Here is a 27,024-nt window from a genome sequence, read left to right on the forward strand (position 1 = left end):
ATGTGGGAAGTTTTCAAGCAAGTGAAGATTAACTTGCCCCTCTTGGATGCTATCAAGCAAATCCCTCCCTATGCGAAATTTCTCAAAGATTTGTGCACTCAAAAGCGCACTTCAAAAAATCATTTGCCAAAAAAAGTGAGGTTGACTGAAAATGTTAGTGCTATCATTCAGCACAGCACTCCTCCGAAGTATAAGGATCCGGGTGCCCCCACAATCTCTTGCGTCATTGGTGACCGCAAAATCGAGAGGGCCCTCCTTGACTTAGGAGCTAGTGTGAATTTAATTCCATATTCAGTCTAACTACAACTTGGTTTGGGAGATCTTAAGTCGACTTCCGTGGTTTTGCAACTTGCCGATAGATCGGTCAAGCATCCACGGGGTATTCTCGAGGACGTTATCATCAAAGTGGACAAATTCTACTTCCCGGTAGATTTTGTGGTTCTTGATACGGAACCGGTCCATGACCCAAAAAAGCACATTCCCGTGATCCTTGGTAAGCCATTTTTAGCCACGGCTAATGCATCAATTAATTGCCGAACCGGGGTAATGGACATTGCTTTTGGAAACATGCAAGTCAAACTCCACATCTTTCATGCAACTTAACATCCCTCCAATGAGGATGATTGTTTTCTTATGGATGTCATTGATGAAGTGGTCGAAGAATCTCTCCCCTTCATTCTAAGCAAAGATCCTCTTGAAACTTGCATGTCCCATTTTGACTTCTCAAACTTTGATGTTGATCAAGCCATTCAAGAAGTCAATTCCTTGCTTGATATTAATGCTATCATGGATGTACCTCCTTGGAAAATTCCAAAAGAACCACTTCCCCAACTTTCCACCACTCCTCCGGTCCCATCATTGTTATATCCGCCACAACTTGAGCTTAAGCCGCTCCCGGCCCATCTCAAGTATGTGTTCCTTGGTCCAAAGCAAACCCTTCCGCTCATTATTGCCTCGGACCTTCAAAAAGACCAAGAGACCAACCTTTTAGCGGTGCTCCAAGAGCATAAAGAAGCTATTGGTTGGACAGTGGCAGATTTGAAAGGAATTGACCCCTCCATTTGTATGCATCGCATTCATATGGAGGATGACGCAAAGCCTACTAGAGAGGTCCAGCGCCGGTTAAATCCAAACATGAAGGAAGTGGTAATGAAAGAGGTGATCAAATTGCTAGATGCGGGAATCATCTATCCTATCTCTGATAGCAAGTGGGTGAGCCCCACACAAGTTGTCCCCAAGAAATCCGGGCTCACCGTTGTTGAAAATTCAGCGGGTGAGCTCGTGCCACAATGAACCACCACCGGGTGGCGTGTGTGCATTGACTATCGTAAACTCAATTCATCAACTAGGAAGGATCATTTCCCACTCCCATTTATTGATCAAATCCTAGAAAGGTTAGCCGGCCAAAGCTTCTATTGTTTTCTTGATGGTTATTCCGGCTATAACCAAGTGGCAATCGCCCCCCAAGATAAAGAGAAAACAACATTCACATGTCCCTTTGGTACTTTTGCCTATCGACGCATGCCTTTTGGTCTATGCAATGCACCGGCAACGTTCCAAAGGTGCATGATGTCCATATTCTTCGATATGGTTGAAAAGTTCTTGGAAGTTTTCATGGACGATTTTTCCGTATTTGGCTCCTCCTTTGACTCGTGTCTCAAAAATTTATCTCTTGTGCTCCAAAGATGCAAAGAGACGAATCTCATTCTAAGTTGGGAGAAAAGCCACTTCATGGTCCAAGAAGGCATTGTTTTAGGACATGTCATTTCTAAGCGGGGAATTGAGGTAGACAAGGCAAAAGTTGAGTTAATCTCTAATCTTCCTCCTCCGCATTCCGTCCGTCAAATCCATTCTTTTCTTGGCCATGCCGGATTCTATCGTCGTTTCATCAAAGATTTTAGCAAAATCTCACGGCCCTTGTGTAATCTCTTAGCCAAGGATGTTTCGTTCAATTTTGATGTCGCTTGCATGGAAGCTTTCATCAAACTTCGCATTCTCCTCTCCTCCGCCCCAATCATGAAACCCCCTAATTGGTCTCTTCCCTTTGAGATCATGTGTGATGCATCCGACTATGCATTAGGGGCGGTTTTGGGCCAACGTGTGGATAAACTTCCGCATGTCATTTATTATGCTAGCAAAAGTCTCTACGATGCCCAATTGAACTACACCACCACTGAAAAAGAATTGCTAGCTGTGGTGTAGGCCTTGGATAAATTTTGCTCTTATCTTCTTGTCTCCAAGGTCATCGTCTTTTCAGATCATGCCGCTCTTAGGCATTTGTTAGCGAAAAAAGAGACAAAACCCCGTTTAATTCGATGGATCCTCTTACTTCAAGAGTTTGACATTGACATCCGGGACAAAAAAGGGACCGACAATGTTGTCGCCGATCATCTCTCTCACTTACTTATTGAGAAATCTTCAGAATTCGCAGCCATCCGTGATTCCTTTCCGGATGAGCAACTTCTTCAAGTTTCACATTCTACTCTTCCATAGTTTGCGGATATTGTCAATTATCTTGCGGTTGGCAAAATTCCAGCCCATTGGTCCAAACAAGAGAGGGACCGGTTTTTCTCCCAAGTCAAGCATTTCTTTTGGGAAGATCCGGAACTATTCAAGTATTGCCCGGACCAAATCATCCGGCGATGTATTCCTGAAACCGAGGCCATAAGCATTTTAAATTTTTGCCATACTCTTGCTTGTGGAGGCCATTTCAGTGCCAAAAAGACCGCTAACAAAGTCCTTCAAAGCGGATTCTTTTGGCCTACCTTGTTCTGGGATGCATACAATTTTTGCAAATCATGTGAACGATGTCAAAAAGTTGGATCCATGTCCCGAAGAGACATGATGCCCCTCACCAACATTTTAATTGTTGAAATTTTTGATGTGTGGGGGATTGACTTCATGGGACCATTTCCATCTTCTTATGGCTATGAGTACATCCTTGTAGCGGTGGATTATGTGTCTAAATGGGTTGAAGCCGAGGCTACCAAAACCGATGATCATAAAGTCGTGATCCATTTTATTCAGTCTCACATCTTTAGTCGTTTTGGTACGCCCCAAGCAATCATTAGTGATGGCGGATCTCATTTCCGAAATCGTTATCTAAAATCCGTCCTTGCTAAGTATTCCGTCATTCATAAGGTTGCTATACCTTACCACCCTCAAACGAGTGGTCAAGTAGAGATTTCTAACCGGGAGATTAAGCACATTTTGGAAAAAACGCTTAGACCGGACCGCAAAGATTGGTCAGTAAGGCTAAACGATGCGCTTTGGGCTTACCAGACAGCTTATAAGACACCCATTGGCATGTCACCATATCGACTTGTCTTTGGCAAAGCATGTCATCTCCCGGTAGAATTAGAGCACCGTGCTTATTGGGCCATAAAATGGTTCAATTTTGATCTCAAACAAGCCGGCTCTAATCGTGCGTTGCAATTAAATGAACTTGAGGAATTGCGTAATGACGCGTATGAAAGCGCAAAAATTTACAAGGCAAAGACTAAAGCTTTTCATGACAAACATATCGTCAAAAAGTCTTTTGCCCCGGGACAAAAGGTCTGGCTTTTCAATTCCCGCTTGAACCTCTTTCCCGGTAAACTCCGGTCAAGATGGGATGGTCCATACATTGTCACTACCGTCTTTCCTCATGGAGCAATCGAACTTCATGATCCTGCAAATGGATCACTCTTCAAGGTAAATGGCCAAAGGCTTAAGCCTTGCATTGACGGCACAATTCTAACCCGAAAAGTTGAGGAAGTCCTCTTGACGGATCAATTTATGAGGATTAGTGCCTGCTCTAGCTTTGTCTAGCTATCGACATTAAATTTAGCAACTCAAGGGAAGAAATTCTTTCAATTCCCAAGCTTCCTTTTCTTTGAAATTGCTCGTGCCTTGCAAATTTCCTGGGAAACGGTGTAGAAGTGCCAAAATTTAACTTTCCCTGGAATTATCTTCACTTGTGTTCCACTTTTTTTTAGACTGGCTTCTTAGACCTTCTCAACTCCAATTTTCATTCCCGGAAGTCTCCATCGCTTTCTAGCAATTTCATTAGATTTTTCAAATGCGACTCATGTGCATCTTTTATCATTTTTAATGAAAAGTCTGAAAATTTTCTCAAAATTGTTCATGCATTTGAAATGATTAAAAGGTTGAAAAAATTGCAAAGTTTCAAAACAAAACTTTCAAAATTTCCCATGCATTGGAATGGAATGAATTTGCAAGTTTAAAATTTTCTCCCTAAATTTCATTCATGCATTGTATGATGTTGCAAAGGTTTGAAAATTTTCTTACATCCACCCATGCTTTGTGTGATGTTCTGAAAGTTGGCAATTTTTCCATGCCTTAGAAATTGCAAAGTTTAAAAAAAAAAAAATAGAGAGTTCTTTTCAAATTTTCCATCTATTTGAATGAGAGTATGTTGCAACGTTTAAATTTTTCCTATACATTGGCTTGAATCCATCAACATTGCATGCATAGGAATTTCATGCTCCTCAAAAATTTTATCATGATCCGCGACGTTCCTTGCTTGCATGCATTTCATGCATTTCTATATTTAATGCATGGTTGCATGCATTTCTCTGATGCATGCATTCTTTCCTATCCGAGCCCACTGCTCCAAGTCTTTATGCTTCCATGTATTAATACTCTCATTCCTTGCACCATCCATGCAAGCTCATGCATGGCCATGCAACAACATTCAAGCTCCATGCCCAGTGCTTTAGTTTTCAAGTTTCACTTTAATTTGGCTGCAATTTTCGAGCTCTCTCAAACCCATTCCGAGTGCTTGACCCCCCCTCTCAACCTCATCCCAAGCTACTGTCCTCATCTCGAGCACTCGAATTCCTATTTCGAGTGCTCGAGCCTCCAACCAAAAATTTCAGCATGCTCGAAACTTCCACAACACAATTCTGAGACTTCTGCTTGTTTTTGGAGCACTCGAAGCCACCATTCGAGTGCTCGAAATCCCAAACCAACCTCAACACCATGCCCCTTACACACCAACCAACCTCACACCCCCTTCCTCTCGGCATTCCCCAACCCACCCCTCACCACCCTGCATCCCCACCTCTCCACTCTCCACCAAACAACCCACACCTCCCCACCCAAGCATGCAAACCATGCATGCTCCATCACCTCACACCATCATCCAACCATCCCAACCACCTCTCCTTCACCACCCAAGGCATCCTTGCATGCATGCAAGCTCCATGCATGCATGCATCCAAACCACTCTCCACTCTCTCCCTACCAACTCTCTCCCTCCCAACTCTCGGTTATCCCCAACCTCCATCCCTCCATGCACCCACATCCAACCACACAACTCACTAACCCAAGCACCCTAACCACACACCATGCATGCATGCGACCATGCAGGTGTCACCACAAATCAACTACCAACCTCGCCACCTCACCTCTCAGCCACCATGGAGGTGCATGCGTGCATGCATGCAAGCCCCATGCATGCATGCACCACCTTTCTTCCTCTGGCATCCAACCCTCATACCCACTTCCACCCTCCCTTGCTCGAACCCCCTCTCAACCCCAACCCACACCAACTCCAAAACCAAAACACCACCTCACCCCATCAAGCTCACCACCCAAACCCACCACTGCCAAATTTTCGAGCACTCAAAGCCCAGCTTCGAGTGCTCGCAACTGCTTGAGTCCTCTCACCCCTCAACTCCCAACTCTCTGCCCATCTTTCGAGCACTCGAAGTCTAACTTCGAGTGCTCGAACCAAGCTTACCTCCTCTCTTTTAAAAACCCCGAAGCCCCACCAATCTCACTCAACCTCAACTCCCCTCCTCGGCTGCCAACTCCTTCTCCTCCACCATCAACCCAACCTGCTACAACACCCCAACACCCTTCCTCAAGCTTCCCCAACTTCTCACACCCTCTCGGTCTCTCTCTCATCAACCCACCCCCTTCCCAAACCATCATTCCCTCGACCTTAAACCTTCCCCTCTCTAGCACCAACTCCACACCCAAACCACCCTCAAACCTCACCACCCCATGCAAACCCAACTTCACCTCCTCCACCTTATTCTCCACTCTCCTCTAACCCAAGCACCATCACCCACCTCCCACCCATCCCCACCACTTATCCCACGCACAAAGGGCCTTTGGTTCTCCATTGTGGGGTAAGTTTCTTCCTTCTCATTCTTTTTCACATTTTTGGTATCAATGGAGGATGGGCTTGTATGCACTGGAGATTTGTGATTGTTTGGGAGTCGTTATTACAATTGCAGGGCCAAAAATTTTTGGGTTTCATCCTCCACCCCACTCATTTTCACCTTCTCCTTTTTGTGGTGCACGCCAGGTGTTCGCTGAAATTCCTCAACCAAGTCCACCTCTCTAAATGTCTCGTGCCGGTCCTTCTCGCCCTCCTAGACCCTCTTCGGGTGCCCGTGCTGTCAATTGTGAGCGACCACGTGATCCTTGGGATCGCAAACAACTCAACTACAAACTCTCATTTCCGCTCACGGATGCCTTTGACATTCTACCCACAACTTCGTGGGCTGTAGCCGAATTGACTAACCGGCGTCTGCAGCACATTTGCGCGCCCCTTGCCAGGGTTGCCTACCCCCGTGTAGTGCGCCTCTTCTATCAGAATCTCCAATGCCCTGAAGAGCCACCCATTTCTCTCACTACATCCATTGATGGCACCACCTATGCTTTCACTATGACTGACATCATTCAGGTTTCTGGTTACCCCATTGAGTGCCCCAATGACATTGTCAATCGTGAGAATCTCCCTTTATATGAGGAGCCGGATACATTAACTGTGGTGCAGATTGCCGCTGCTATTTGCACTATTGACGATCCTACTAGGCCCCAGTCTTTTATCTGCAAAACCAATCTTCCGGAACGCCTATGGTTCATTGACACTGTCTGCAAGCACAATGTCTGCCCTTTGGTGCATAGCACCGAGCGTCGGGGCCTCCTTCTGCAAGCCTTATATGCCATGGACCAAGGCCAATGGTTCTCCATCCCAGAGCTCATTTGGACCACATTTATGAAGTTTTGGCATGATGCTCATAATACACGGGTTCCGCGAGTTGAAAATCGGAAATTGCCTTTGCCGTTTTTCATCACTCGGCTCCTTCAGGACAAGGGTTTCGTTGTTCCTCCCCATGAACCAAAAGGCGACAAGATTAAAATTTTTACCCAGCGCCGGTGGATCAATGTTCTTAGCCATTCTAGTACCCCTCAGCCTCCTGCTCCCCTGTTCATCCACGCTCCTCCTCCTCCTCCTTCTGAGGCTGCTTCCACTGCAGCAGCCGCTGCAAGGGTCGAGCCTCCGGTCGACTCTCACCAGGACCAGGCTTTCATCCGGGCTAGCATTGCCGGTATTCATGAGCGACTGGATCGTTTTGAGAATTCTTTGTCCGCATGCACTCAGACTCTGTGTGAGACTTCTTCACGTGCCGAAGAAGATCGTCCTCTTGCTGCTGAAGACCGTCGTGTCGCAGCTGAGGAACGTCGTTTGGCTTTCGCTGAACGGCGTAAGACTCAATCTCTCCTCCATTCCATCCTCGCCCGTTTACCCTCTGGACCATAGCTTGTTGCGAGTGTGGACCTTATCTTTTTGTTTCATATGTAACTATCTCTCTTGTATCTTTTGTTTTCCTTTTGAACTGTAAGAATTTGCTATGTATAGGTTGCTCTAGTAGACATGATCCCTGTACAGCTCTTTTTGTAATCACGTAAACTCTTTTTGCAATGCAAATTCTTTCTGTTCTGTTAACTTTCGGTACATTCTCTTTCTGTTTTTTATGCTTGTGCTATTAATACTGTTTGTGGTTGTTTCTTTTTGTTCTTCGTGATGCTCTCCAGGTTGCGCAGTCCATTTCAAGTTTGGGGGTTTTTGTATCAAAATGCCGTTTCCTCCCCCTGGGTATTGTTGTTCCTTTTTATACTCTTTGTCATTTTTGTCTCTAACTTACATCCATGTCCCACATTGAGGACACTGTGTAGTTTAAGTTTGGGGGTGCATCAAAGCATTCTTGGCATATTTTTGGTTTCATAATTTTTGCTAAGCAATGATAGTATAACTTGACACTTGTCGGAGATGAAACATATGTTTAATACCTTGTGTATAGAAGCAATTGAAATTTTTGAAAATAAAGAAAAATTTGAGTTGAAATGATCATGTAGATTCAAATTAGTCTGTATAAATGTTTCAATTAGATTCTTGCTGGATTTACACTCTTATAAGCTTCACAATGCACAGATGCACATTGGAAACTTAACTGTGAGGCATGCAACTTGATCAACCTTGACCTTGGCCTAGTTAATCTGATTTGATGAACCTGATAGATGAATATCTTTGGCATGATTTAAAAAAATAAAAAAAAATAAAAAAAATGATGACCAGTTGACGTTCGTAGCCTTTCCAACTCGAGCTATTAAGCCCTTTGGAGTGTCTCTACACTTAACACCCTAAAGCCGTCTGGTTTGGGAGTTGTTGGCCTAACGCTTGCTACAAGGGTTGGTTAGAAAGCTTAAAGGACTTAAACATTGCACGGTCATTCAAAAAAAAAAAAAAAAAATTTGTAATAAACATGGTTAGCTAGAGTTCGTAGCCTTTCCAACTTGAGCTATTAAGTCCTTTGGAGTGTCTCTACACTTAACACCCTAAAGCCGTCTGGTTTGGGAGTTGTTGGCCTAACGCTTGCTACATAGGTTGGTTAGAAAGCTTAAGGGACTTTAGCATTGCACAACCATTCTATGTTTCGCTTATGAGTTGCAATAAATTGTTAACAGGCAACAAAAGTTGTCTTGAAAATAAAATCATGCCTTAGGGACTTCATGTAAAGGGGAATTCATTGATTTGAAAACTTGTGCCTTGGAATTGGAAAAGAAAGTAAAAGCCGCATCTTGAGGATTCAATTCACTTTCACTGGAGTTTGAGTTATTTCCATTTAAGAGATGACAATTGAATTATTTATATGGACTATGATGTTGATGCATGCATGTTGAAATGGTCTTTCCCATTTTTTCTGTATCAATGCTTCATATATGCAAGGTAGTCTTCCCAATAATCCCGTCTCCAGCTCTTTTTCTGTTTCAAGTTGTATTTGAGCTATGTTTATGTTTATCTTTGCCATGGTGAATATTTTTGAAATTGCATTCCCATGTTTTCATTCCATTGAGTTTTGCATTTTGGTTTTGCTAAGGGACTAGCAAAATGTAAGTTTGGGGGTGTGATAAGCGCTGAATACTGTATATTCAAGCGCCCTAAAGTACAGTAACAAAGTCCATTAATTGATTATTTTATGTAGATTAACTCCATTTGCATGTTTTTATGCATTTTCAGGTTAAAGTGCAAAAAGGAAGCAAAAATGATGCCTTGTGGAATTTTGAACAAAAAGGATGCCATTTCTGAATTTTTGGCAGCAGTGATCTTGACTTTTGTCACCATTTTCGACCTAGAAAACTCAAGAACTGGACTTCCCTCATAACATGAAAGATTTAGATCTTTGAATCTGCTTTCTAAATCTTCAAACGGTTTGTCATTCGGAGCTTGGAGCAGAGAGTTATGGCCTTGTTACCAGAGGTGCGCAGAACTGCCTGGCAGCAATGCAATTCTGCCTTGATCTTCATTTTCGACCAACCAGAATTGAGAATTAGGTCTTCATCAAAACATAAAGTTTTTAAAGCACTGAATCAGCTCTCTAAATCTTGAAACAGATCATCATTCGGAGTTCGGGGCACAAAGTTATAGCAGTTTTACCAAAATAGGTCAGTGTTGAGCAAAAGGAGCATGTTGCACATTGCACTAAGTTAGAGTGCTCGAGATCACTTTGTGAGTGCTCGAAAATCAGGCAGATTGCACTCGGAAATGGCTCAATTTCAGCCACTTGCACATTGGTTTCCTCAATGCCATCTTCCTTCTTTATGAAGTGGTTGGAGGTGTTCCTTGGAGGAGAGAGAGAAGGTGTTGTTGGAGAATAAAAAGCTACCAAAGGCCACACATTTGCTATCTTTGATTTTAGCAAGATAGAGGAGAGAGAAGAGAGCAAGGAGGAGGGTGTTCTTGAGTGCTACAGTAGGAGCTCGAAAATGGAGATGGAGTCTTCTTCTTCTTCTTCCATTTTTGTATCCATGGATAACTAAACCTCCATCTAGGGAGGTGATGAAACTCCTCCTTGTAAGCATGTCTAGTTTTTGATATATTTTGGGGAATGAAATGTGTATTTGACTAGTTCCATAATCTAGAGCATGTTACATAATGTAATGGATGTTTTAATGTTCTAAAGATCATGTTGCATTAAATACTCTTGTCTTAGATGATTTAATCTCATGGTTGTATGGCTTGTAGTTTCATAGTGACAATGGAGCTAAGACTATGGAATGGTTTTAATGGCATGATTTTGAGTAGCTTGTTAATTCATTGCTTAAGAATTTCTTTTGATGGATTAACCTTGTAACTGGTTATCATGTGCTCTCATCAATTGATTACTTGTTTGACAATCGCTAGCTTAGTTAGCATGTTGAGGATTGCACCATAGTTTAGGTAATTTAAGCATGTGGAGCTTTGATAGGTTGTTCTTACATTTTAATTAATTGAATTTCTTGAAGATGATGTAGTAGTCATGAATTGCTATTCATCAAGGTCATTTCTACATTAATTCCCCAAATCAATCATATAATTAGCTTGTGTAGAGGTTTGGAGTGGATTCACTTCCCTAGACTTCCTTCTCTAAATCTTCTCTTTTAATCTCCTTCAATTTATTGTTGTATGCATTCTGAATTTGTAGTTAAGTGACAACAAACACAACCTCTATGAACACCCCTTCATCATCCTAAGAATGACTCTAAACACTTAGGTTGCCTTAGACTAGCGCAGTCCCAGTGGTTCGACTTACCCGACCAATAGCCCTATTTTACAATGATTCGTGCTATTGAGAAGGTTGATGTTAGTTGATCAACCGATCAATATATCCTAAACAATTCAACAATAGCTAATAGTCTGTACTTAAGTATATCCATACTACAGGACTCTTACTGGATTATGGAGAAGGTCTCATGATCGGTTGGTCAATCATACATCAACCTTCGCAATAGCACGAATCATTGTAAAATAGGGCTATTGGCCGGGTAAGTCGAACCACTGGGACTGCGCTAGTCTTAAGACAACCTAAGTATCTAGAGTCATTTTAGAATGATAAGGTGTAATAAGGAGTTGTTGATTGGTTTGTCACTAAGCTAGTAATTGAAGTGTGCATAAAACAAAAATGCTAGTAAATGAGAGTTAGAGATAATAAAAGGGGAAACTAGGGAAGTGAATCCACCTACGCCCTAAATACATGCTAAATCAAGACTAAATTGGGGATAAACACTATATAAGTAATGATCAAGAATTATGTAGCAACACATAGTTGCTTCATAACCAATAAAAAGTTCATGAGATTAAAACAAGAATGGTCTATCAAAAGACAACACATTTGGACTACCTAGACTAGGGTGCAGTATCAAATACATTAACTTAAGCGAAAGACCATCAAGCATTCAATCAAATGATGAAGCACATGAAGGTAAGAATCAAGCATAGTCCATCAAAGGAGGTACCTAAGCAATGGAATATCAAGTTTCAAAATTGACATGCCTTGAAAATCATTCATTGTTAATATCTTCATTGTCACTATGAAAATAAAAGCAATAAGACTAATGTAAGAATCATCAAGACAAGCTAAAGAACTTACATCAATCATTTAAACATGAATATTCATTACAAGAAGTAATAAGCTCTTAAACTATGAAAAGACCAAAGTTTATACATTATAATCCCCAAAAAAGAACCTAATCTAGAACATGAACAAAAGGGGAGGCTTCATCACCTCCCTAGATGGAGTTTAGTTACCCATGAGTGAGCTAGAAGAAGGAAGAAGCATGGATGGACAAGCCATTTTTGAGCTCCCTTCTTTAGGCTTCAAGAACACCTTTCTTGCTCTCTTCTCTCTCCTCTAATCTTGTAGAATGAAGGATAGCATATGTGTGACCTTTGGTTGCCTAATATCCTTCAACAAAGTCCTCTCTCTCCTCCAAAAACATTCCCAACCACTTCATAAAAGAGGGAGATTCAAATTGAGGAAACCAATGAAGCAAGTGGCTGAAAATGAGGAGTCCCGAGCTGCATTCTATTCAATTTTCAAGCACTCGAAGGGTGGCCTCGAGCACTCGAAGGGTTGCCTCGAGCACTCGAAATTAGTGTAATGTGCAACATGCTCTTCTTGCTCAGCACTGAACTACTTTGGTAAAATGGCTATAACTTTGTGCTCCAAACTCCGAATAATGATATGTTTGAAGATTTAGAGAGCTGATTCAGGTCTTTAAAAACTTCATGTTTTGATAAAGACCCAATTCTCAAGTCTGTTTGGTCGAAAATGGGGAGAAAGGCAGCACTTCAGTGCTGCCAGGCAGTTCTGCGCACCTCTGGTAAGAAGATCATAACTCTCTGCTCCGAACTCCGAATGACAAACCTCTTGAAGATTTAGAAAACTGATTAAGAGCTCTAAATCTTTCATGTTATGATGGAAGTCCAGTTCTTAAGTTTACTAGGTCGAAAATGGCGACAAAAGTCAGGTTCTACTGCTGCCAGAATTTCAGAATTGGCACCCTTTTTGTTCAAAATTCCACAAGGCATCATTTTTGTTTCCTTTTTGCAATTTAACCTGAAAATGTACAAAAACATGCAAATGGAGATAATCTACATAAAATAATCAATTAATGGACTTTGTTAATGTAATTTAGGGTGCTTGAATATACAGTATTCGGCGCTTATCATCTCAATCTAAATAGAAGGCAACATGCGAAAACGCACCCAAAGGTAGGTATGAGTACCTAGACCTAACAGGGTATACCTCAATCTCTCATATCCAGCTACGCATCCTACTGCATATACGCTCCCTAACTGACGACTCTGAGACTCAGGCTCAGATCGCGGTACCATAAACATATATTTAAAGTCCGTCCTATCCATCCAAAATGAGTCCAGTTAGTTATTCAGCTTGTACAGCTTCTTTGACTTAACATATATAGCAATTAATCCAATTAGTCATTCAGCTTGTGCAGCTTCTTTGACTTAAATATAAGTAGGATTTTATTTTAATAATCTGTTCCCTTATTCCAATATAGGTAGGACTTAGCATTTCAACCTAATCCAAACCTAGTATGCCACCATCCCATACCGGTGCATACATCCCATACCATCCAGCAATTGATAATACTAATAACGAAAGTAAATACCAACTAATCCATAACAAATATAACTAGAATCCATCACAAGTATGATAAGAGTATATATATGACAAGCTTGTTCTGTACTACCGATACATGCTTCTCCAATAAGTTTACAATACAGAGAATAGGTATTATCTATCCTGTGATCCACTACGAGCATAATAATAAAAATATCAAAATTAATATGCTCACTTAAAACCATTCCCCGATATCCAGAAAGTTGATTGCTACAATATTGAGTAGTGAGCAACTAAGTTCCCATTAAGTATAACAGAGAATCATTCCAATTGGCATGCTTATTTTTGTAACACTGCGACATGATTTAAACCATAAATTTTATAAGTTAATTACCAATTTACAAGTAGATAACATGTATCATTCGTAACCAAGCCAATTATACAAACTTTTTGCAGAGTCTTCTATTGTTTTCTACGTTTGTATCCTATGGTATATTATGTATTACCATACTTTCTGACCCTTTAATAAGAGTCTAGACATGACTGCACACCCCCAAATTAACTCCTATTTCAAACTGGATCGATAAGAACCCAACCACAGTAGCCCAGAACTTGAAAAAACGAACCAAAATTGAAAAACCTTGAAGGAGCCTGCTCCAAAAAAGTTAGAGCCGCCAACAAACAAGATGGAGCTGGCTCCAACCCACTTGGAGCCACCTCCAAGACACTTTGAGCCAGCTCCATCACCCCATGGAGCCGCCTCTTTGTGAAAGAGAGCCTGTTCTCTTCAACTCTCACTCGTTTCCTCACCTACTTCGTCTCTGGTGAATTCCGTTGATTCCGTCCCTCTCTATTACAGTCTCTAATGGTTTTAATTAGGTTTAGAATTAACCAGAAAAGTTTCATCCAACTCCTCTATGCATTGATTAACATCAATTTAAAACAAGAATGAACACGGGGAAGCACAAGTTCCTGGAACTACTTAGGCATGTAAAGAACATGAGTAAAAAGGGAAAGAGTGAGGTTAGAATTTGCCTTACATCGACGTCTTTCTCACTTCTCCGGCAAACACTCTGTTTGCCCTCTCTGTTTCTTCCTAGACTTCTCCAAACTGAGAGCTGCCTTTACTATATCGTGAATATGGTTCTAAAACCCTAGGCAGAACCCTAACACATATATTTATAGACACACAAGTTTTACCCTAAACCTAGTCCTAACACATGCAGGGAAATCTAAGTCAGCTACAAGGCATAGACAAATAACCAAACCCTAACTTAAACCCCCTCACGTATTTACATAATTCTAGAAAATCAATTTATACTTAATTAAATCATTTACCAATTAATTCAATTACAGGAACACAATAATTTCAAGAAGACAATTACATCAAATAATTAAATAATTAAGCCTAAAATGCTGTTACACAGTTAAATCAAACCAATTAAATAATTTGCTTAAATAAAACAAATACTTCAATTAATTCCATTAATCACCAATAAAGAAAACAAATAAGCAAATAGCCAAATAAACACGTACAATTGCATAAATTACAATAAAGCCACAAAATAAACTACCAAGACTATCCTTTTAAAATTAGGTGTATTATAGAATTATTGTGTTAATTGTGCTATGTGTTGTTGATGTTTGGCCGTCGATCACTTTCTTTACCGACACTTGACTCGCCAGTTGACATAAATTCACTTGAAAGGACTCTTAGAAGAAACTTTAGGGAATCTGCTAGCATAAGAGGAATTGAACTTGAATTTAATACAATGGCTGGTAATGGAAAAAATTTAGGGAATGAGGGAATTAACAGTGATAGGGCTGACATTCCAAATGTGGTTCCCATGACTCTTCAGGACCACTTCATCCCTACCACTTATACTTCTCCCTCTTGCATAGTGATGCCAAATATCGCGGTCGCTCAATATGAAATCAAATCTAGCACAATTCAAATGCTTTTATCCTTCCATGGCTTTGATAACGAGGATCTCTATAAGTATCTTGATGAGTTTCTTGAAATTTGATCTACCATCAAAATGAGGGGTTTCCCTGAGAATGCACTCCACCTGCGTCTTTTTCCATTTTCCTTAAAAGATAGGGTAAAGTATTGGTTGAACTCCCTTGTTGTAAATTCCATCACTTCATGGGCTCAACTGCAGCAAGAATTTCTTTAGAAATATCATCCGGTGAGTAAAACCAATCAAATGAGGCACTCCATTCTTAGCTTTTCTCAAATTGATGGGGAACAACTCCATAAGACTTGGGAAAGATTACAAGATCGCTTTAGAAAGTGTCCGCACCACCTAATTCCAAAATGGCAATTGGTTCAAGCCTTCTATGATGGTTTAACCGAACCACATAGATTCATGGTTGACTCTTCAAAAGGAGGGATGTTCATGTCTAAGAATGCGGATGACGCTTCGACTTTACTCGAGAATTTGAGTGAAAATTTGTTACAACATAATTCTCATAGGGTTGTGATCTCAACCAATGCAAAGAACACCAATCCTTGTCAACCAAAAACAATGAGGGAAGAATCTTCTCAAGTGAATGCCATAGCCCACAAATTTTATCAATTGATGGCACCACATCTCTCCCCCTCTTTGTCTCAAAATTTGGCAAGTGTGGTATGTGCATCGTGTACTAGCCCATTTCATCTCTTAGAAGATTACCCCACACCGGAGCAATTTCCTAGCCCCAATCAAGAACAAGCAAATGCTATGTTCTCAAGGCCCGGAAATAATCCATATTCCAATACTTACAATCAGGGATAGAGAGATCATCCGAATTTCTCATGAAGGCAACAAGCCCCATAGAATTCGCAATTTCAAAATCAAGGGCATCAAAATCAACCCTCTTCTCAATTTCAAAATAGGCAATTTCAGGCCTCTTCAAGCTACCGTCCACCTTATAATCCAAATGTCTCTACTCAACCCCCTGTGTTTCCAACTGATGAGATTTTGGCTGCAAATAAGCAAATGATGGAATCCTTAAACAAGCAAATGATGGATTCCAACAAGCAACTCTTGACATCTTTGCAGCCCATTCTTTAAATGGTTCATTCTCATACTCAGTCCATAGCTAAACTTGAGAATCAAGTGGGATAAATAGCTAATTCCAAGAACCAATTACTTCAAAAGGACAAGGGTAAGCTTCCCGCTCAACCATTTGAGAATCCTAGAGGGATGCATGTGATTCATGAAGTTACTCCTCCGAGTGGGCCGAGTCATGAACATGTCCAAGCAATCACCACTCTTCAGAGTGGTCGAGTTGTGGACAACAAGGTTGATGGAAACAAGGATGACGAAAATTTTCCTTAAAAAAATCCAAATCCTAGCTCATCTAGTCCAAATTCAACTCATGAAAATCCCAAGCTTGTTACCCTAAATATGGAGACTTTTTATGAGCCTAAGGCTCCGTTTCCTCAACGTCTCTAAGAGTCAACGCATTTTGGGAACAAAAATTATAAAATTCAAGACATGTGGGAAATTTTCAAGCAGTAAAGATCAACTTGCCTCTCTTGGATGCTATTAAGCAAATCCCTCCTTATGTAAAATTTTTAAAGGATTTGTGCACTCAAAAGCACACTTCCAAAAATATTTTGCTAAAGAAAGTAAGATTAAGCCAACTTACAACTTGGGTTGGGAGATCTTAAGCCAACTTCCATGGTCTTGCTGCTTGCCAACAGATCGGTTAAGTATCTGCAGGGCATCCTTGAAGATGTTATAATCAAAGTGGACAAATTCTACTTCCCGGTAGACTTTGTGGTTCTTGACATGGACCCGGTCCATGACCCAAAGAAGCATATTCTCGTGATCCTCGTTAGGCTATTTTTAGCTACGACTAATGTTTCCATTAATTACCGAACCGGGGTGATGGACATAGCCTTTAGAAACATGCAAGTCAAGAGTATAAAGAAGCTATTGGTTGGGCAGTGGCTGATTTGAAAGAAATTGACCCCTCTATTTGTATGCATTGCATTCATATGGAGGATGACGCAAAACCTTCTAGAGAGGTCCAGTGCTGGTTGAATCCTAACATGAAGGAAGTGGTCATGAAAGAAGTGATCAAATTACTAGATGCGGGAATCATCTACCCCATCTCTGATAGTAAGTGGGTAAGCCCCCTCAAGTTGTTCCCAAGAAATCCGGCCTCATCGTTGTTAAAAATTCAGCAGGAGAACTCGTGCCACAATGCGCCACCACTGGTTGGCGTGTGTGCATTGACTACCGAAAACTCAATTCTAACACTAGGAAGGATCATTTTTCACTCCAATTCATTGATCAAATCCTAGGAAGGCTAGCTGGCCAAAGCTACTACAATTTTCTTGATGGTTATTCTGGCTATAACCAAGTGGTAGTCGCCCCCCAAGATCAAGAGAAAACAACTTTCACATGTCCCTTTGGAACTTTTGCCTATAGACGCATGCCCTTTGGGCTATGTAATGCACCGATAACTTCCCAAAGATGCATGATGTCGATATTCTCTGATATGGTTAAAAAGTTCTCAGAAGTTTTCATGGACGATTTCTCCGTCTTTGGCTCCTCCTTTGACTCGTGTCTCCATAATCTATCCCTTATGCTTCAAAGATGCAAGGAGACGAATCTTATTCTATATTGGGAGAAGAGTCACTTTATGGTACAAGAAGGCACTGTCTTGGGACATGTCATTTCAAAAAGGGGAATTGAGGTTGACAAAGCCAAAGTTGAGTTAATCTCTAACCTTCTTCCTCCAAATTTGGTCCGTCAAATCCATTCCTTCCTTGGCCATACCGGTTTCTATCGTCGCTTCATCAAGGACTTTAGCAAAATTTCTCGGCCCTTGTGTAATCTTCTTGCCAAGGATGTTCCATTCAATTTTGATGAAGCCTGCCGGAAGCATTCATGAAACTTCGTACTCTTCTCTCATCCGCCCTAATCATGAAACCGCCTAATTGGTCTTCTTGGATCCAAGGTCATTGTCCTTTCAGATCATATTGCTCTTAGGCATTTGCTCACCAAAAAAGAGACCAAACCCCACCTAATTATGGATACTCTTACTCCAAGAGTTTAACATTGAAATCCGGGATAAAAAAGGGACAGACAATGTTGTCACTGACCATCTCTCTCATCTACTCATTGAGAAATCCTTCAAATTTGTTGTAGTTCGTGATTCCTTCCCGGATGAGCAACTATTTCAGATTTCTCATTCAAGCCTCCCTTGGTTTACGGATATTGTCAACTATCTAGCGGTAGGAAAAATTTCGTCCAATTGGTCAAAACAAGAGAAAGACTGGTTCTTTTCCCAAGTCAAAATTTTCTTTTGGGAAGATTCGGAGTTGTTCAAATATTGCCCGAACCAAATCATTCGGCGATGCATCCCTGAAACTAAAACCACAAGTGTCCTAAATTTTTGCCACACTCTTGCTTGTGGGGGACACTTCAGTGCCAAAAAGACCGCTAACAAAGTCCTTCAAAGCAGATTCTATTGGCTGTCCTTGTTTAGGGATGCTTACAACTTTTGCAAGTCATGTGAGCATTGTCAAAGGCTCGGATCCATATCCCGAAGAGACATGATGCCCCTCACTCCCATCCTAATTTTTGAAATTTTTGATGTTTGGGGGATCGACTTCATGGGACCATTTCCATCTTCATATGGCTATGAGTATATCCTTGTAGCGGTGGATTATGTTTCCAAATGGGTTGAGGCTGAGGCTACCAAGACCAATGATCATAAAGCCGTGATTAAGTTTATTCAATGCAACATTTTTAGTCGTTTTGGTACACCCCGATCGCTCATCAGTGACGATGGATCTCACTTCTGAAATCGTTATCTCAACTCCGTCCTCTCTAAGTACTCCGTCATTCATAAGGTTGCCACACCTTACCACCCTCAAACAAGTGGTCAAGTGGAAGTATCCAATCGGGAGATTAAGCATATCCTGGAAAAAACGGTTCGACCGGACTGCAAAGGTTAGTCATTAAGACTAAATGATGCGCTTTGGGCCTACCGGACAACTTACAAGATGCCCATTGGCATGTCATCATATCGACTTGTCTTTGGCAAAGCTTGTCATCTCCCAGTTGAACTAGAGCATTGTGCGTATTGGGCAATAAAAAGGCTCAACTTTGATCTCAAACAAGCCGGATCTACTCGTAAATTGCAGCTCAATGAGCTTGAGGAAATTGGAAATGACGCGTATGAAAGCGTAAAAATCCCTAAGGCAAGGACTAAAGTTTTTCATGACAAGCACATTGTCAACAAGTCTTTTGCCCCTGGACAAAAAGTTTGGCTTTCAATACTCTCTTGAGACTCTTTCCTGGTAAACTCCATTCACGATGGGATGGTCCATATATCATCACTTCCGTCTTTCCTCATGGTGCAATCGAACTCCAAGATCCCACCGATGGATCTCTCTCTAAGGTTAACGACCAATGGCTTAAGCCTTATGTTAATGGCATAGTCTCTATCCACAAATCAGAGAAAGTCCTATTAATGGACCCAATTTACGAGGACTAATGCGCGATCTTAGTTCGTCTAGCTATCGACGTTAAATTTAGCACTCGTGGGATGAAATTTTTTCAACTTCTGAGCTTCCCTCTTCCAACTTGCCAATAGTCAATATCTTTTTAGAAATGTGCTAAGCTTAACCAACATGTGAACTCTTTAGAATTGTTGGCGTTCATATTCGGTTTTCTTAGTCGTTTAAAGGTCTCAGTACTATTTCCAAAATTCTTCAAGGTCATTCCGGCATTTTTCTCATCTAATCCAAAATTCAGATGGCATTCGGATCTATGGATTGCTGCTTTTGTAATTATGTTCTGTATTCTTTTCCGGGGGTGTTGCAAAATGTTCAGGGTCCATCAAACGCCTCCATTTCAAGTTTGGAAAGCGTCGATCCCATCCCGGCCTTTGTAGGCTATAATTTGCTGCAAAAGGTAGCTTCTGGAGTAGGCCTGCGGGTGCCCACCGCAAATCCGCGGGCGCCCGCGAAAGCAGGTAGTAGCATCCTAGCAACCGTAGGCGCCAGTAGTCCCCTTCGCAGCATCATAAAATGGGCTCCAAAGCCCATTTTCACTTTTTAAAACTCTTCCTCTTTCTTAACCCCTGCCCCCAAAGTCCTTCAACCCTCCAATCCATCACTCTTCTCCTCTTCATTCCCCATCTATATCCTTCTTTTGGCAATCCTTCCTTCTTCCATCTCACTTTCACCCTCAAGTTCCTCCATCATTAAGCACAAAGGGCTTTTGGTTCCACCAAATTGGGTAAGCTTCCTCTACTCTCTTTTTCTCTAAATTTATGATCAATGGAGGATGGGATTGATATTATGGAGGATTTGCAATTGTCTGGGGATCTATCTTGTTGATCGCAGGTCCAAAATTTTTGGATTTCACATTCTCTAATCCCTTGTGTTTCTTTCCCCAATTTTTATGAATGCCAGGTATTCGTAAAAATTCGTGAGCCAACAATTTTCACTCCAATGGCACCCAAAGCATCTTCAAAGCGTGCTCGCTCATCCGAGGGGCCTTCTAATGTGCCTCCCACGGCAAATTGGGCTGATTGGCCAATCGAAACCGAAGCCAAATTCAACATTGAAAATGGTTTCAAAAATAATCCAGAGACGGCATGAGTAGTCCGTGAATTAAGGGGGCGTGGCCTTGAATCTCTTTTTAAGCCACGTACTAGTGCTTACTATCTGTATGTGGTCCGCCTGTTTTACTCAAACTTGTTCCATTCCTATACGAAGTCGGAGATCATCAAGACCACCATTAATGGCAAGGCTTTCGAATTTACCCTTGATGATCTTGCTGCGGCTTTGGCTTGCCCACAGGCATTGCCGGTGGATAATACGGGCCTGCCCCTATATGTTGAAGCTCCAACTCAACTGTCATTATTGGACATTGTGGGGGAGATTTGCCACAATCAATACACTGGCAATCGAACCACAAGCACCAATAAATCATTCTTGTCGTGCCGACTGTGGTTTCTGGACTAGGTCCTAGCCAAAAACGACCTTCTTGTGCCGGGCCATTCCGAGCGTAAGGAGATTTTTCTACAAACCCTCTATGCCGCTAAAAAAGAGCATTGGTTTTACGTCCTGCAGCTTGTCTGGGACCAAATCCTTAAGATTTACAATGAATTAATTTTGGTCAGGTCGAGCAGCGCCATCACTTGGGTATTTCCATTTCCATATCTTGTCACCTGGCTGCTAAAAAATGTAGGGTTCAGGCCCCCGCGCCATGAGGAGAAAAAAAAAGATGTGTTTGATTACACTCTTTGGGTCTGGAAGTCGAGCACTGTCCAGCTTAAGACGTCCCGTCAGGCCCGCATTGGGGATGCGTTGGATTGGGGTGCGCCGGCTCCCCCTGTTCATGATGCCCCCGCTGCTCTAGCTGCCCCTGTTGCACCACCTCCGCCTGTCATGTCCCAAACTCATTATTATAATCTCAGTGCTCACCTTGATGCATTTCACATGCGCCTCGAAAGTATAGAGAACAGCATTAAGGTGACTCAGGAGAGTCAGCAGGTTTTGAAAGACAGGCTCTAGACATTGATTGATTGTGCACCCGGCACGCTTCGCGGTTCCTCCTCCATTCCGATGATGGAGTGATTTCATGATTTTAGTTTCTATTTTTCTTTCTAGTAGTACTTTTTAAACTTATTTTGGGGCCGTGTTTGGAATTTACTTTCCAATTATTTATTTTGAACTTATAACTGCACCTCTTTTACTACTTTGCATGGATTCTACTTTTTAGAAAAATAAATTGCAGTTATTTCTATTCCTTTTTGTTTGGATTCATATGATGTTTGTTGTGTATAGATCTCTTTTGATAGGTTTTTGAAATCGAGTTTGGGGGCATGCTCCCGGAATCCACGAAATGGCTTATTTTTGCACCGCCACTGAATTTCCTCCTTCACTTGGTATTATTGTTCTATGTACCCTCTTTTCTATTCCTTTTCCTTCTTTGCCTTCTCGTATTGGGGACAATGTGACATTTACGTTTGGGGGTACATTGTTGCATTTTTGATATTACATTTTTGCTCGGATGACCTTAACTTGATTCATATAAGTTAATAAAATCATTTTGTTGGAAGCAATGATAGTGTAATCATGGGATTCATATGAAATTGAACATGTGTTTAATACTTTGTGTATAGAAGGCAAGATAGTTTTGAAAATAAAAGAAAAATCTGAAATGTTCATGTTAATTCACGTAGGTTTGTATAAATGCTTCAATTAGATTTTCGTCGGAATTCTTACTCTTTTATGCTTCACACTGCACAGATGCACATCGGAAACCTAATTGTGAGGTATGCAACCTAATTGACCTTGACCATGACTCAGTTGATTTGAATTGATGATCCTAATGAATGGATATCTTTGGCATGAACTTCTAAAAAAAAAGAGAGATATTGAATAATGAAAATGACTAGTTTATGTTCGTAGCCTTACTGACTCAAGTTATTAATCCTTAGGAGTGTCTTCACACTTAGCACACTAAAACCATCTGGTTTGGGAGTTGCTGGCCTAACACTTGCTTCATGGGTTAATTAGAAACCTTAAGGGACTTAGGCATTGCACGGTCATTCACAAAAAAATAAAAAATAAAATAATTATGGTTAGTTGGAGTTCGTAGCCTTGCCAACTTGAGTTATTAAGCCGTTGAAGTGTCTTGACACTTGGCACCCTAAAGCCATCTGGTTTGGGAGTTGCTAGCTTAACACTTGCTACATGGGTTAGTTAGAAAGTTTAAGGGATTTCGGCATTACACAACCATAATATATATATATATATATTGTAGTTTGAATAAATTCATGCCTTTGTGATCTCATTTAAAAGGAAATTCAAAGATTTGAAGACTGGTGTTTTGAAATTGGATAGAGAAGGTAAAAGCCACATATTGGGAATCCGGTTTACTTTAACTAAAGCAAGAGTTGAATTCTTTTCAAGAAATGACAATTGAAGTGTTTATACAGACTATGATGATTGATGCATGAAAGTTGAAGTGTGTTTGGCCATTTTGTATAACAAGGCTTCATATATGTAAAGTAGTCTGCTTAATGATCCTGTCTCCATTATTCTGTATGTTCCAAGTTATATTTGAGATTTGTACTGCATGTTGATGGCATTTAAAATGTTGTCATTTTTGTTAGGTTTTGTATTTTGGTTTTGCTATGTGACTAGCAAAATGTAAGTTTAGGGGTGTGATAAGCACCGAATATTGCATATTCAAGCGCCCTTATTTGCATTAGCTAAGTCCATTTAGTTAATTCTAACGTACATTTTAGCTTTATTTTTATGCTTCAATCTTTTATTAGGTTGGTTCCCCAAAAATGGTTATTAGTGTGGTTTTGACGATTTCTTGAAGAATCAAAGTGCGCTGTTGCTGGAAACTGCCATTTTAGCCAAGCTAAGGGATTCATTGAGCTGATAAGATTTACTGCACTGCACATAGGACAAAGACCGTGTGAATGGGCCAATCCAAGATCAGTAGAAGACGAAATGGTGAAAGGCAAAAGTAGTAGCGCGGGCGCCCACCAATCACTCCAGTAGTTTCTAGTCGCCGCGGGGCCCCGCCGTGTCTCGTGTGGCCCCGCCATCAAGCATTGCCGGTGCCTGCCACAGATCTGCGGGCGCCCACCAAATCCTCCAGTGGCCTCCTTCGAGATTCAAGCACCCGCGAGCGCCTGCCGATCTATAGACAAGTGGGTATGGCTACATTGTTTCTTCTAATGCTGTCCCCTTGACCCTTTTGTGTTGTCCTGATTGCTCTTAGGGTTATAGGAGGCACGAAAATGGAGGGAAAAGGAGGATTGAGTGGCTAAATAAGGAGCTAGAGGTTTTGGAAAAGAGGATCTCATATTTTTTTAAGGTTTAGAGAGAGAAATATTGAGTGCTAAGTGTGTGGGTTGGTCTTGACCCTTAAGGTACGAAAATAGAAGGCCTCATCTTCTCTTCTCCTTCCTTCATTACTCCTATGGGTAACTAACTCCCTTTCTAGGGAGGTGATGAAGCCCATCCTTGTAAGCATGCTTTAATTTTGATTTAGTTTGGGGAATGAAATGTATGTATGGGCCAAGTTTCATAATCTAGAGCATTTTATAATGGGTAATGAATATTATTTTATATAAATGATCATGTTAAATCAATTATCTTGTCTTACATTATTTGTTCTCATAGTTGTATGGCTAGCATTTTCATAGTGACAATGGAAATGGGATTATGAAATGGTTTTAATGGCATGTTTTATGAGAAATTTGTTAATCCATAGCTTAGGGATTCCTTTTGATTGGTTAATCTTGTCTCTTGACTCCATGTGCTTTTATCATTTGATTGAGGGCTTGATAATCTCTAGCTTAGTGAGCATGTCTATGGCTACACACTAGTTTAGGTAGTTCAAGCATGTGAAGCTTTGATAGGTTATTCTTGCCTTATGATTTAATGAATTTCTTGAAGATATTGTAGCAACCACGTGTTGCTACATATCATGGTCACATATGTATATTATTTCTCCAAATCAATCATATATTAGCATATCTAAGGGGTTGGAGTGGATTCACTTCCCTAGTCCTTTCTATCAAAATTTCTTTCCTCTAAATTTCTTGCACATTATTGTTTTATGAAATTTTAATTTAAGTGACAAATCAAATACAACTCTATACCCCTTTTATGAAACCAAAAGTGAATTTAACGACCTTGGTTGCCATAAACTAGCAATCCCAGTGGTTCGACTTACCCGACCAATAGCCCTATTTTACAATGATTTGTGGTATTGCAAAGGGCTGATAATTGTTGTGATAGTCGATAACTGATCATCATTCTTCGGTTCATTACAGGACACACTGGCTTGAAAAACCAGGGTTGTCACAGGTGGAATCAGAGCTCATAGGTTCGAAAACCTTAGGACGACGGGTTTTGGGTGCATATCATGCTTGTGTTGCCATGCTCTATGTGTTCAGTTGCTTCTTGATAACATGTTTACGCGCTTATGTGTACGTATGTTTAGAGGTTTACTTAACTGTCTCAGCATGATATACGTGCTTCTTTACATTATCACATTGCATATACTTGTCTGTTTTGGCATGTTGATTTATGCTTGTCAGTTTAGCATGTGGGTTATGCTTGTCTACTTTAATGTATTGCATGTACTTGTTATTCTTAGCATAATAGTATGATGCATACATTTACATGCCTTATGTGATTCCTTACTACTTGTGTAAGTATGTAATTCATTGTTATGTTACGCATTAACGATTTATTTTGTGTCTTGTTTAGGCATTGCGGGTTATCCCAGCTTGGTTGGTTGAGATTGATGCTAGGGTATCATTTCTTGGAGTTTTGTGGTGACCTTGATATGATGACGTCATTGGGGTCTTGTTTCTAGCGTCATGGGATGATAGGTCAGATTGACTCAAGTCCTTCCTTGGGGATTGGAAGTTTTGTTTTCGTGAGCCTCAATGGCGAGGTCCTCGCGCCTCTTCTTCTTAGAGTGATGGTTGGAGATTTGATAGGTGCATTAACCTAGGATTCTTCTTGTCTTGCCTTGGACAGCTCTTACAAGCTAAGGTTAGGGTGTGAGTGGTTTCGTGTAATTAATTGCATTGGTGTAATTAATTACTCTCCCTCGTCCTTGGAGACTTGGGATTTTGTGTTTATGGTTTCGATAGGATCCTGTAGAGTTCTCATCGAACTCATTGGCATCTTGAGTTGAGTCCTCTTATTGGTGTCTTATAATGGTTAGTATTAAGACTATTCATGCATCATTGTTTGTTTTATGTGGCGTTAGGAGTCCACTTTGTATTGAGCCAGTCTTAGGAAAGACTTGCAGATTCTTTATCTCGGGAATCTTAGTGTTCATTCTAGGAGATGATTCATTTCCTTGCGGTGAAGGATTTGACTCATTTGGGTTTTTGGGATTCACTTTTAGTGAGTTTGTCCTTTTGAGAGGCATTTCATCCCTTCTTACTTGTGTTTTGTGGGATTGTTATTTGTATAGTCATTCCTACATGTTTATATGCCCTATTGTTTTGAGCATGCCTTAGAAACATGTTAGGGGATGTGACTATTTGGTAGTTATGTGATGATATACATGATGAGTTTTCATTTATTATATTTGCTCGTCATGCTAGCGTCATAGGTGATGTGTAGCATTTCTCTGATGCTTGACCCCTATGTGACAGGTAGCATATTTGATCGCCCTTGTATACTATGTGTTTAGTTATATGGTGCGTGGACTTTTATTTACATTTAGTATACTTGTACCTAGTATGCTTGCACGTTGTTTATTTCAATTCATTTTGGTTTAGTATACCTGAGCCTGTATACTTGTCTACCATGGATTTAGTACTGCTTAGTATACCTGTGGATGTATACTTGTACATATATATTGTATTTTCATTTCAATATTTCTTGGAATACTTGTGAATGTATACTTGCATATGTATATATATGTTTCATTACCAATTGTTTTATTAGTTTATTCCTTTTTATCATTCCACACTGTGCTTGGGGTTATTTGACCTTAGTTCTCAGGGTTATGTGTGTGAGCTTGATCTGATGTCTTGATTCCTAGGCGTAGCCTTGTAGTAGGTCAGCTTTAGGATGACGTTGAGGATTTTGGGTGCATTGTCTTGTTAGGAGTCGTTGTGGCTAGGGCGATGATGATATTATTTGATTTTGTAAAGTCCGATTCATTGGCTTGAGGGCATAGACTTTTCAGGCCTTGGATTCATTACTGGTGTGGTTGACAACAGTGTTTTGAGACTTGGGGTTGTTAGTTCTTCCAGTATTGAGGATTCAAGGCCTTAAGCGTAGCAGTACCTACGACATTGTTGTCAG

General features: G+C 40.8%; 1 protein-coding gene across 1 annotated transcript; it reads left to right on the top strand.

Moving 5' to 3' along the window:
- Positions 1 to 21,732, top strand: LOC132266224 (uncharacterized). The gene is made up of 7 exons (XM_059767077.1): positions 1 to 298; positions 2,507 to 2,659; positions 2,795 to 3,687; positions 20,042 to 20,122; positions 20,626 to 20,808; positions 20,932 to 21,118; positions 21,407 to 21,732. The coding sequence occupies exons 1-7, from the start codon at positions 1 to 3 to the stop codon at positions 21,730 to 21,732; spliced, it is 2,121 nt and encodes a 706-aa protein (XP_059623060.1).
- Positions 21,733 to 27,024: the final 5,292 nt, after the last annotated feature.

The sequence above is a fragment of the Cornus florida genome, unplaced genomic scaffold (assembly GCF_030987335.1).
Source record: "Cornus florida cultivar Cherokee Brave unplaced genomic scaffold, ASM3098733v1 CherokeeBrave_3.0.0_Hap2_Chr07, whole genome shotgun sequence".
Classification (NCBI taxonomy): Eukaryota; Viridiplantae; Streptophyta; class Magnoliopsida; order Cornales; family Cornaceae; genus Cornus; species Cornus florida.

What these genes read in the sequence shown, in the direction of transcription:
- LOC132266224 (XM_059767077.1), top strand. Translation starts at nt 1, where the DNA reads ATGTGGGAAGTTTTCAAGCAAGTGAAGATTAACTTGCCCCTCTTGGAT. An exon ending in GCGATGTATTCCTGAAACCG is followed by an intron (nt 2,660 to 2,794) that starts AGGCCATAAGCA and finishes ACAATTTTTGCA; the next exon opens with AATCATGTGAACGATGTCAA. An exon ending in GCTATAATTTGCTGCAAAAG is followed by an intron (nt 20,123 to 20,625) that starts GTAGCTTCTGGA and finishes TATGAATGCCAG; the next exon opens with GTATTCGTAAAAATTCGTGA.